The 13161-nt window shown below is 40.1% G+C and overlaps 1 protein-coding gene across 1 annotated transcript in view; it reads left to right on the top strand.

Moving 5' to 3' along the window:
* LOC126235475 (lachesin-like) overlaps positions 1-13161 on the top strand; it is a 1351138-nt gene that overhangs the window by 1278982 nt on the left and 58995 nt on the right. The window contains exon 8 of the mRNA XM_049944199.1: positions 7592-7660. Within this exon, the coding sequence (XP_049800156.1) occupies positions 7592-7660 (69 nt within the window). The remainder of the gene's footprint in view (positions 1-7591; positions 7661-13161) is intronic.

Consider the following 13161-nt stretch of genomic DNA (forward strand, 5'->3'; position numbering starts at 1 on the left):
AAGACTGCTTGATTCACTGCACAGAAGGGCTGAAGGATGTGTGTTAACCATATGCAGCATTGCATTTAGTGTTTACTTCTACCTAATAGACCGTTGGGAATGAGAGAACGGACTGGTACATATCTCAACACGTACTGGTTTCCGTACGTATCACTGTAGGGCCCTTTCTCCTAGTTTTGACCAGCACTAGCTCCTGCAGAAATATGTGACACGTTTTTAAAAATCCTGTCCTGTTGCCTTCAAATAAGAAAGCAGCGACGTTGTTATTACATGTCCAAATCGCAAACTTGTGTTGGTGACCTGTGATATTATGCCATTCATGTGAGTTTCTCGCGATGTATGTAAGTTATGCAGAAGTATTTTGGAATCTGGGAATGACAGAACTGGAAGTGCAAGGATGTGTGATGAATCGTGACCGAGTTGCTCAGTCTGAAAATTTGTCACGGAAGGCAAAGACAAAGTTCTCGTTCAAAACTACTCTACCATCTACTCGCCTAGAAATCTCGATAAAAGACGTCTTAGCCACAAGAAACATCGCGTTCAAAACTAGTATACCATCTTACTCGGCTAGAAAGCTCGATAAAAGACGTCTGAGCCACAACAAACATCCTAAATATTTTAGTGCGACGTTGGATAGAATAATGACTTTCAAGGATTATTAGTCTTGAGATACTGCCAAAATCTGAACTAAAATGTAGAATACTGCATTTGGAAGCTTCTGCAGTTGTTCTTCGCGAATGCTGTAATGATGCGCCCTGGTCTTGGTATATTCAGAAGCAGAATATTACTCTCCAACTTGGCTCAACATTACCCACATAATCTGAGGGAATGTGAGGACACGCTGCATTCGGGGAAGGTAATTATTCTCACCAGAGTGTGGCTGTGGTAGAGAGAGCGTGACGAAACTTAATGTTTTGAGGAGCGTCCTGTTAAAGCGGTCCGCTGACTTCCTAACGACAAAGGAGATGTTTTCAACTATATTTTAAAAGGTTTTGAATATGGAGACTAATACGATGTTACACTATACTTTTTTGATCCTTGCGGGAATGACCAAACGATGCATAGATAAGCTAGTGGGACGTGGTTCAACGTGAAAAAGCGTGATTAATTCTTAGACAACTTGAAGTAGCTGTTAATGCTTGCCTGCGATACGCGGAAATTGTTACTTTTCTTCCATGCAGTCAGCGAAATGTAACTGGGTAAGCAACATGACTTTTATAGTTATATTTTATAGTTGTAGATCATAAATTTACATTTATTCATGACTGGCTTCAATTACGAACGTCTTAAGATATCTTATACACTGATTAAGAGTTAAGAAGTATATAATGCTAAAAACAGATAATATTGTCTAGGACTATGACAATCTTCATTTGAAATTGTGTTATCTATTTACGGCAATGACGCGTTTCGCCTTGTTTGTCAAGTTCCGATTAACATAAGAAGTAATGCAGTGAGCCAACATCCGTCATTTAATGCCAGCATATGGCATTAAGATCAAAGTTTTGTCCTTACGTCACATGCTGGCTCTGGTTCAAATGGTTCAAATGGCTCTGAGCACTATGGGACTCAACTGCTGAGGTCATTAGTCCCCTAGAACTTAGAACTAGTTAAACCTAACTAACCTAAGGACAGCACACACATCCATGCCCGAGGCAGGATTCGAACCTGCGACCGTAGCGGTCTCGCGGTTCCAGACTGCAGCGCCAGAACCGCGCGGCCACTTCGGCCACACATGCTGGCATTAAATATCGGATGTTGGCTAACCACATTTAATGCTTGCCCATGGCATTAAGACAAAATATTTTTTCTTAATTCCATGTGCTAGCATGAGGGGTGTTGGCTCACCATGTTACTTCTTACTTTAATCTTGAGGTGTCCACAAGGGCGAACGCTTCAATGCCTGTAAACAATAGAACAATTTGCAAATAAGACTGTCTTATTTATAGAAATTCATAACCGGTTGCTGTACTAGGCGCCCAGCATGAAATGGAACAAATTTCGGATAACATTGTAATCAATGTGTCGTCTATGTAAGCAGAGAAAAGCGAATCTGGGGACGCTGTCCAAAACCGGTCATGAAAAATAGAAAACTGGGATCTACAGGCCGATACAAATTTTCTAAGAAATCAGACTATTAAAGGAAATTAAAGAAAATTATATGATAGTAAAAAGGGATTTCGCACGATTTTATTGCCTACCGTGATACACACACAAAAAATAACGAAGACAAAAATGGTTCAAATGGCTCTGAGCACTATGGGACTCAACATCTTAGGTCATAAGTCCCCTAGAACATAGAACTACTTAAACCTATCTAACCTAAGGACATCACACGCACCCATGCCCGAGGCAGGATTCGAACCTGCGACCGTAGCAGTCCCGCGGTTCCGGACTGCAGCGCCAGAACCGCACGGCCACCGCGGCCGGCAATAACGAAGACACAGTAGTGGTTTCTTTGTTCATAGAGATCAAAACCCTAAAAAGAAAGTGCCTAATCTGTGTCTTCAAAGAACCTCCTAATGTAGGCGGGTTCGGTCTATTTCTAACCTGCCCCCCTAAGAGTCCAATCGATGTAACAGCGTATAATTATAGCCGGTGACATTAACATAAATCTATCCACAACCGTTCATTCAATGCGAAGTTCAAGCCTATGCCTTGTTCTACAAATTTGACGTTACTTCAGCTTGCGCCTATCACTCATCAGTAGTCATACATTCATGGATATCATCATCATCATCATCATCCCGGAGGATCACTTGGAGATGTGGCCTCTGAGTCGGCGTGCAGCACAGGATCCCAGCAGGTTCTTCATTTTCGCCAGTCTTGAGTTTCCCGTAGACAGTTCAATTTGGTTGTCTTTAAGTCCCTGTCCCATCTGTCCAGTGGTCTTCAAATGGTTCAAATGGCTCTGAGCACTATGGGAGTTAACTGCTGAGGTCATCAGTCCCCTAGAACTTAGAACTACTTAAACCTAACTAACCTAAGGACATCACACACATCCATGCCCGAGGCAGGATTCGAACCTGCGACCGTAGCGGTCGCGTGGTTCCAGACTGTAGCGCCTAGAACCGCTCGGCCACCCCGGCCGGCCCAGTGGTCTTCCCCTTGGTCTTTTTTGGTACATTGGACTCCACTCTAGTACTGATTTTGAGCACTTGCCTGTTTTCTTCGAGCGACGTGTCCAGTCCGTTGGCGTTTCAAGGCATTCACACTTTCCATGTCAGTGATCATTGTTGTCTGTCTGATATCAGCTGCCTTCTTTCTATATTTCTTTGTGCAGCCTAGCATTGATCTTTCCACCCCTCTTTAGGCTACTATTAGTTTCCTGACAATGAACTCATTCAATATCCACATCTCACAGTCGTAAGTTATTACTGGCAGTATACATTTGTCAAAAGCAGTTTTCTTCAGCTGGGCCAACGTCTTGGGCTTCAAAACTGGGGCGTATCTACCATACGCTTGCCAATCTAATTCAGTTCATCGAAATATTTCTGGTCTTAGGTCTCCTTCCATATTTCCCAGTTGACTCATATAGACATATTCTGTTACCCTGAAATTGCGTACTTCAAAGACGTATTTTCTTCCGGTGTCGGTTGATTCATCATGGTCTTAGTTTTAACATAGTTCATTTTTCGGCCAACTTCATAGCAGACTGACGCAAGTTCGCTAACCAGTATCTGAAGTTCTGATATGTACTTGCAAGTAGCAAGTAGTACAATATCAACGAACCTCAGGTTAATCTCTTCCCAGAAATTGGGTTCCCTTTATTTTCCAATCTAATATAGATACTGCTTTTTGAGGACAGCTGAAAATAGTTTTGAGGACTTAGACACTTTGTTTTATGTCCTTTCCGATGTGAAATACGTTGGTGTCTTCAACGACATTCACAAAAGCTGTGAAGGTATGTATAAAATTTCAATATAGGCCTGTTCCCTGCTGTGTTAGACCCTCAAACAAAGCTGGGTGACTGATCGAATTGAATGTCTTTTCAAAATCTCTGAAGGCAAGGCAGAGAGGTAGATGGTACTTATTTGTTGTACTAATTGTTTCTCACTGAGTGAGGGTATAATCAGTTGTGCTAAACCTTGCACGGAACCCGGCTAGCTCAGTGGTTGGGCCAGCTCAAGTATAGTGCTCAATCTGGTAGTAAAAATTCTAGTAGAAACTTTGCACAGAATGGGCAGCAGGCTTTATATCTTTAGTACTACCTTTCTTCTGTATTTGGTTTATTTTGTCTTTTTTCCAATCTCTCCACTGTGCAAACAATTTGAAAATTTAGCTATTTGCTTTATAGATTCGTATCCATCAGCTTTAAGATATCGACTGAAGTCAACACTACCTGGAGCGTTTCGTTTTTCCATCTTGTCTATAGCATGTTTGACTTCTGAGGAGACTATTTCTGGAATTTAAGAAGCAGAGGCTTTCATTTCGTCTAGGATTAGGATATCATGATTGAATTTACTGTACACGTTACTATAAAAGTTCTCAATATTTTCGGGTGTTTCTTTCTTATCTGTAATTCGGCCATGGTCTGTGTCCAGCGATATTAGCTAATACTTTCCAATCATAAGGTTCCACTTGGCTATCTTTAAACTAGATTTACTTTCAAGGCAGACTTTTAGCATATCTCCTTCATAGCTCCTGATGCCATCTTTCATGCTCTTCTCAGAGCCTTGCACAGTTCTATATATTGTATCTTACCTTTGTGTATTTCTACTTTCAGTTTTCTTGTCTTGTCCATCAAACTTATCATTTTATTTGTCAGCTTCTTTGTTTGGTTTTGAGATTTGCACAAGCCACCCATTTCTTCAAATGTTGTTTTTAGTGTCTTTGTTACTGATTCTACTTCACATTCCTTTAATTTTCTCTTAATCCTTCCTTGAAATTCCTGTCTTTGTTATTCGAGATTTTTGAAATTAAAAATTTTTCTTTTTACTTTAATTACTTTCAGTCCTTCATCTTTTGTAGTCAGTTCAAATTTTTCTCTATTAATCGATGATCACTGTTTCTATCGAACTTGTTCAGCACTGAGACATCTTCAACGTTTTGAGACCTATTGGTAAGAATGAAGCCTATTTCATTACTCATTTTAAAGTTAGAACCCTCTCCAAGTCCATTTGCGATTTGTATGCTTCTCGATGAACGTATTCATAGAAGGTGTTTTTATGTATCCTGTAAATTGAACCAGTTTCTCACCCGTTTTTTCATCTATTCATGTTTGTCAAAAACTGAATCATCTGTCTTGTACGTTCCAGCTTGGGCATTAAAGTCACCAATTATAAATTTATAAAAGCAGCCTCATAGATATATTCGAAACAAAATCCCCAAACAGAGTAATTCGTACCAAACAGCTGCACCTGGCTTATCTGCCCACGAAACAGTTTCCATGACGGACTCGCTGGAAAGTAAAAGAAAGAAACCACAATTGACTGCGTGCCTACATACACAGTCTTTAACTGTGTATATGAACTTGAATCTGATGCACAAAAACATAGTTTGAAGACGGTTTTAGATCCTTGCCCAGAGATAAACGAAAAACTTCGTGGCTATAATAACCGACTTTCCCAACTATATGACTAATATGCTCCCCTGTAGACCAGAAGAGTGAGAATGAGAACGAAACATACACCATGGCCAAATGATGAGCTAAAACAGCTCCCGAATCTCCAAGACACTGCACGTTGGATGTACAGAGTACATCCCAAACCTGAAAATCAAATCAGTTGCAAGCTAAAGAGGAACAGAGTGAGTCAAATCGTGAGAAAAGCTAAACACAGGCAAGCCTACACATTAACTAACAACACACGTAAACCAGCTGCCGTAAGCGTGGTCCTAGTATAGGGAAAATAAAAGCTGCAGCTGACACCGTTGTCCCAGCCAAGAAACTGAGCCAGTATTCCACATTAGCTACAACGACAACTCTACCTCAAACGAAACAGACTTTTTAATTACAGATTTATTGATTACTTTATTGTGGTAAACAACGGTAGTCACGAAAATTTCTGTCTTAAGCGTGTTATTAGAAATACCGTCGAAAAGACTATCATTCTTAGAAGATCAGCATCTGTTGGAGAAGATGGCATCATGGTCTAAATGGCGAAGCTTTACATTGACCCACTACTGTATTAGGTTCCAAATTCTTTTCATTAAATTCAATGATGTGGCACCAGTTTTTCCCTATTGTAATTACCACATTTGAATATAAGTGCGAAACCAAAAAACTTGAAGCAACTATCGACAATTACAATATTGACCTGCATGAGTAGAGGGTCTCTGCGGTTTCTTGCACTAATCGGTGTGTCAGCCTCCGTCAGCATGGCTAGTGCCATATACATCTGTATATGTCATATTTGAAGGTCACTGACAACAAATGACAAGTTAACACAGGGGCAAGGACGGGATTGTGTGGGAAGAGGAGGTTGTCCAATGGGAATCGAGCTCCCTCCTACCCTCCCATTTCGCTCTGGTTCAATAGAAATAATTGGACTTCCTGTGCTGTGCTGTGAGAAGGCGGTTTGGTCAGTTTTATACTGCTGTAACAAACTATTCAAAAAATTGCATAATGGCAGTGTGACAGGTAATGGGGGACAGCACCTCACTTTAGATTGTGATACATTGTTGGGACCATACACATATGCACCCACTTTATTTTCTTATATTTTGGATGGACATGTTCCTTGGCAAACAATGTTTCGTACTGGCAGAAGTAAAGCTGTGGGTACCGGGCGTGAGTCGTGCTTCGGTAGCTCAGTTGGTAGAGCACTTGCCCGCGAAAGGCAAAGGTCCCGAGTTCGAGTCTCGGTCGGGCACACAGTTTTAATCTGCCACGAAGTTTCATATCAGCGCACACTCCGCTGCAGAGTGAAAATCTCATTCTGGAAACAATGTTTCGATTAAAAATGGGCCTAGCGTCAAACCGGTCAATGACTAAATAAACATCCATTTTAGTTGCAACTCTCGCTGTATCTTTTTGCATTACATTCCAAAACTATCCGAAGAATCAGATGGTATCACACTGACATTACACTGGCGTCACACCAGTGTTACACTGACGTCAATGTCCTGATGTGCCACGGCCTGTGCTGCATGAAAAGCTTGTTACCTGCTCCATGTGTGTTCAGGAATGTGACATTTCCCTCATTTCCCTGGGCCAAGAAGTAACCTTTGTACTGGAGGGAGTTTTGGAGGGTAAAAACTGTAGGAGAAGGTAGTGATTGGAATACATCCAACAAGTAACTGAGTACGTGGTGTTATAGTGCTTCTCTGAGGTAAGTAGCAGAAAAGTCATTTTAATTATACTAATACCATTTTAATTATATTAATACTATTAAAATTATTATCTTATGTAACTTTAATGTAAGGAAAAGTACTGCCTGTGTGAAACCCTGGTGTGATGTAAGAGAGGTCCTGAAGGCCCTAATCTGAGCAGGATAGATGAATAAAAAAATGAAATACATAAATAAATAAAATATCGCAAATATAGTGAACAGGAACTTAAGGTCAGTATGTAAAAGAACAAATAAAATGAAAGATATAAATTATTAACACACACACAAAAAACTGTAATTACTGTAATGACGTGTTGCAGGTATCCCGCCGCCATCGACTCCGCACCGCCCGCCTGAAGTCACGACGACGGAACTGCCGGTCGTCACAGGTAAAAGCTATTCCTTCATAAATTCTGTTGCTGTTACCTTCGTTTCTTTGTTTCAAGAAAGTGAGTGTCGCTATAAAAATGCGTATAAGAAGGATATTAAGCGGATTAGTCTGCCGTCAGTCTACATTACACAAAAAAGAAAAATAAATAAATAAAAACAAGGTATCCGAAATGCCTGTATTTAGAGCAACTTGAAAGTAGTATTATATGTCTGTACTGATTTTATCTTTGGTAACTGTTGTTTCTAGTTTGTTGGACAAAAAGCAAAGGAAACGTTGACAGTACGCTCTGTACCGGGTCTGAGGGCAGCGCTGCTGTCATACTAACCATACAACATATTAACACTCAGACTTAGGATACGGCCATGCCACAACAGTGCCTACGTATCTCTGTCTCTTTCTCTGGTTCTTTACTTTCCGGTCACTGTCTTTTGAGTCAGCAGCAGCTGTCTGAGATGTCGACCCATTACGGAGCTCAGACCTTTACAAACAGTTTCCTACGAACTAGGGTCAAGGCATTTGGCTTCCCAACTGGAGAATTATTGGAGGATGTTACCAATTACACTATTTGTCTTAGAACTACATATGCTAAACTCTACCTGCCTAACGTGCTTCTATTGAATAATAGCATTTGAACATTATCACATTGAAAGTTGCTAGAGTTAGCATGGATCTATGGATCTCCTACAAGTCTGGAGCAGATGTTGGTCGTCATGAGTTGCTGATATATCCCATTATTCAACGGTGACCTGTTCAGTTCTCACACACACGTCCATGTCCTACAACACTGCATAGGGTAGGCGCAAGTATTGTATGAGCAGGAAATGGAATTCGAAAAGTCTACAGATACATGTGGGCTCCATATGGAGCAACTGCAACCATTAACAACATTGGATTGAAAAATGACATCCTTGTCTCTCGCATTGTTATAGCTGATCTTGCGTTAATATCGAATGACATATTACTATCTAACAGCAACAGACTTGCACGATTTAAGGATGGCATTCATTACCTGCCTAATCGCCTGAGTGCAGTTTGTCTCTGTAACCATCCAAGAAGCCTGTGGATTTATGGTGGCCGGGAGGTTTTTCAGCAGCTTATTGTGTAACTCACCTACGATGTGAAAATATGTCACGGAAATTCATCATTTGGTAACTAAGCTCCCTGGACCAAAAAGTTATTCACCTCCAGGAAACACCACGCTAATACCGTCCAACGCCTGGCCCTGATAATGATCTAAAACCGGTGAGGAGGGGAATCCAGAAATTCCTGTCGGTATCGTACGTCCAGCTGATTCAAAATAGTATGGATGTCGATTGAACTTTTCACCCAGTGTTCCAGTCCCCAATATCTTATGTGGAATTAAAATCTTATGATCTAGCGGGTTATTTGTGGTCAGATAGGGTACATGAGTGTTCGTAAAACAGGAATGTTTAATGCTCTCAGTCCATACGCCTTTCATATAATTTCCTGATTTTATCATGTTCTGCAGTGTGATCATGGGCGTGTTTGAACGACAGCTCATTTCTTTCATTCTGTCACGTCTGCTCGTCAAGACCCATCTTTAATCCACTGATTCCTCTTTACTGTACTGAGTCCCTACATGCGGCTACCGCCACCACACTACTTCAATACTACGACATACGTTAATTGTGTGAGGTCAACAGCAGGTCTACAGTAATTCGAAAGCGATTACTTCACTCTTTTAAGGGATGATCAATAAATCGCCGTTGAACTTAAAATCCTACTTTCTTCCAGTCAGGATGCACCAAATACCACCAAATGAATGGAATGGTAGTTTAAGAAAAGAAGTTTTGAATAAATGCAAATGCTGATTGTGTACATATACACTTGGCGTGCCTCTTCCTTTGCCTCAGGCACAAAGGCTTAAATGAGCTTCGCAGCTGGCAGCAAACTAATTCACAACTCGAGTCAAAACTTAATGTTTGCTGAAGGCATAAATAAATTTTCCTGGGTTATTATTTCGTTATGCTCAAATTCTTTCTTTTTTTTTTTTTTTTTTTTTACGGAAAGATGATGCGATTTTCTAATCTAGTAATCCACGTCCACATGCAGCTGCTAAAATGAAAGGTGTTCTACATGTTGTATAATAGTTTGCGTCTTCCGAAATACAGGGCAAGGTGTCGCAATGGTAAACAGCCGTAAAGTAGGGGGACTCACATTGGGGAGGACGGTGACTCGAACACCGCTCTGGCCTTTCTGATTTACGTTCTCTGTGGCTTCTTTAAATGTCTGAAAGCAGACGAAGGATAGTATCTTTCAAAATAATACAGCCAGTTGCCTTCTCCAAATGCCCTCAATCCGAAATTTTTCTCTGCCTCTAATGATCTCATTATCGACAGAGCATTTATCTGTAACGTTTTTTCCTCTTCTCACCTGTGACATCTTCCTTCATCTTCCCTTCTGAACATGTGTGGGATATAATTGGGCAACTAGTTGAAGCAAATGTAAAATTACAGCAACAAAGGTAGGACACTTGCACGATTTAAAGACGGCATTCATTACTTCCCTAACTGCCTGAGGGCAGCTTGTCTCTGTGACAATAGAAAAAGTCTATGGAGTCATGGTCGAAGGGGGAGGGGAGAGGGAGGGAAGGGGAGCTGGTAAATATAACCGTATTGATGCGAATGTAGGGACATTTCTTGCATTCAGACTTCTGATTAGTTTGCCATAGGTCTCGGGTGATGCTGAGGGGATTAGATTAGGAAATGAGACACTTGAAGTAGTAAAGGAGTTTTGCTATTTAGGGAGCAAAATGACTGATGATGGTCGAAGTAGAGAGGATATAAAATGTAGACTGGCAATGGCAAGGAAAGCGTTTCTGAAGAAGAGAAATTTGTTAACATCGAGTATAGATTTAACTGTCAGGAAGTCGTTTCTGAAAGTATTTGTATGGAGTGTAGCCATGTATGGAAGTGAAACATGGACGATAACCAGTTTGGACAAGAAGAGAATAGAAGTTTTCGAAATTTGGTGCTACAGAAGAATGCTGAAGATAAGGTGGGTAGATCACGTGACTAATGAGGAGGTATTGAATAGGATTGGGGAGAAGAGACGTTTGTGGCACAACTTGACTAGAAGAAGGGATCGGTTGGTAGGACATGTTTTGAGGCATCAAGGGATCACAAATTTAGCATTGGAGGGCAGCGTGGAGGGTAAAAATCGTAGAGGGAGACCAAGAGATAAATACACTAAGCAGATTCAGAAGGATGTAGGTTGCAGTAGGTACTGGGAGATGAAGAAGCTTGCACAGGATAGAGTAGCATGGAGAGCTGCATCAAATCAGTCTTAGGACTGTAGACGACAACAACAACAGGTCTTCTATAAAGTAATGCTCCCGCTATACATTATCTCTCATTTCCATTTTCGTTAATATGAAACCATCCATTGAACAAATTTTTCAGCGTGTCAAAGAACATTCGAACAAGATCTGATGAAGGTCCTCAGCAAAGAGACAGAGAGAGATAGATAGATGGGGAGAGAGAGAGAGAGAGAGAGAGAGGGAGGGAGAGGAAGGGAAAGAGAGAGAGAGAGGAAGAGAGAGAGATAGACCAACTGGTTGTTGATTCTTGACTCGTTTTGTCGTTACTTGGATGGGTATCATATATCATAATAACAGTAAGCTTAAGTTAACTCTTATAGTTAAAGACATCGTATGTTATTACATGATTTATTATTGTAGTAAAGCATATCGTAAGTATTGTGTGTCGTTATAAATCTCTGACTTTGTCGAGCAGGTTATTCCCTCTACTGTTTTGACATACAGAAACAGATGCCCAAGCACGTACGAAACATTTAAACTTTTATCTGGAACATGTTGTACCAGAAAGAAAGGTGGGGGGAGGGGGGTCCATTGATGGTTAGAAAACTGGTGAAAATTGAGGAAACAATTCCAAATATTCCCTGTTGGAAATTCACGTAATTGCTGGCTATCAAGAACTGAACAAGAACTGTATAGCTTGCTCTAGGCATCAGGGTCTAAAATGAATTTTATCTAAATAATAATCATAATAATAATAATTCCAACTGTAATGCGATTTACAAAACGCACAGAAAAGATGTATAATTTCCACATCTACAATGCTTCCTTGTCTTCGAAAGCGGGGTTCTGTATTGTGGCGAAAGTAAATTTTAATGATATATCTTCAGATGTTAAACGAGAAGTCAGGAAACCTTAAAAGCAATAAAAATTAATAAATAACACAGGATACACATCCAACCATTCTTTCAACAAATTGTCTGGACTGGATAGTTGATAATTACTGTTAAAAATATGTCACTGTAACTTTTTCGTAATATACCGACCTTCACTCTTGCAGGATACAGATAACTATCTTTTGTCATTATGTCAGCGGAGGAAATTATAAGCCAAAAATTGTAGATGAACAGAAACCACTCTGTATAAATGACGGGTACATTTTTGGATGCACGCTCCTTCCTGCAGTCGTATAAATCCTGTGTAAGCACAAGCGGAATATAGTATTTTCACGACAATTAAAATACGATGAGAGGGATTTATTTCTCAATTTTGTTAACGAATGACTTGCTTCGTTTTATGACCACGAAGTTTATTTTTATAATGAGATCCATGTAGCAACATGAATAATTGAATGAATGCATAAACTTTTTTGAATCTGATGGAAAACCAGATAATGAAACGAAAACTAGTATGTCGAGCAAGTTCAAATCAGTAGGGATCAAGATTTGTTTCGAAGTCTCAGCAGCCTGCAGTGGCCTAACAGAAATCATAAACTGTCTTTCACATATTTTACCACTCTTTATTGTTTTCCTCTCTGTATAAAACTTGTCCTTTGGTTAGTCAGAAATAAATGGCAATTTTGAGAATACGAGAGTATGAGTACGAAAAGATAATGTTTTGCTTTTTATTCTCCAGAGCCCCTGTCATTGATACTGGCGTAATCGGATGAACATCTACAGCATCACACTGTGAAAAGTGCTAAAGATATAGATTGATTACCATCACGTAAGCCAAATGATTACGGTGTACGTCTATGTCTGGATGTACGTTCTTTCGTTCAAGAAGAAAGAAACAATATGCGTTTCGCTATAATAATATGTAACAACATCGTGATACCCGTTTATGAATGACACTTTCTTTAGGAGAATAATTCGCGGCAAGGCAAGCTATGGTTTAACATTACTGCTCGTCGTTTTCATGGTACCTCTTTTATTCTTTCTGCTGCTGGAAAGAACGTGATACTTGCACAACCATCTCCAGTAAAAAGAATAATCCAGAATGTGATTGTCACTCAGAAGCGGAGTGTGGAGTGATATGAAACTTCCTGGCAAATTAAAACTGTGTGCCGGACCGGGACTCGGACCAGATAGACCCTGTCCATCGGATTAGTAATATCCTTAAGTTACGAGCAGTGTAAAATTTCTGAAAATCTAGTAATTTATATGTAGTTGACATTTCATTTAATGTTTAAAATAACTATACGTGAGCATCAATATACGTTC

This window comes from Schistocerca nitens, chromosome 1 (assembly GCF_023898315.1).
Source record: "Schistocerca nitens isolate TAMUIC-IGC-003100 chromosome 1, iqSchNite1.1, whole genome shotgun sequence".
NCBI classification, from domain to species: domain Eukaryota; kingdom Metazoa; phylum Arthropoda; class Insecta; order Orthoptera; family Acrididae; genus Schistocerca; species Schistocerca nitens.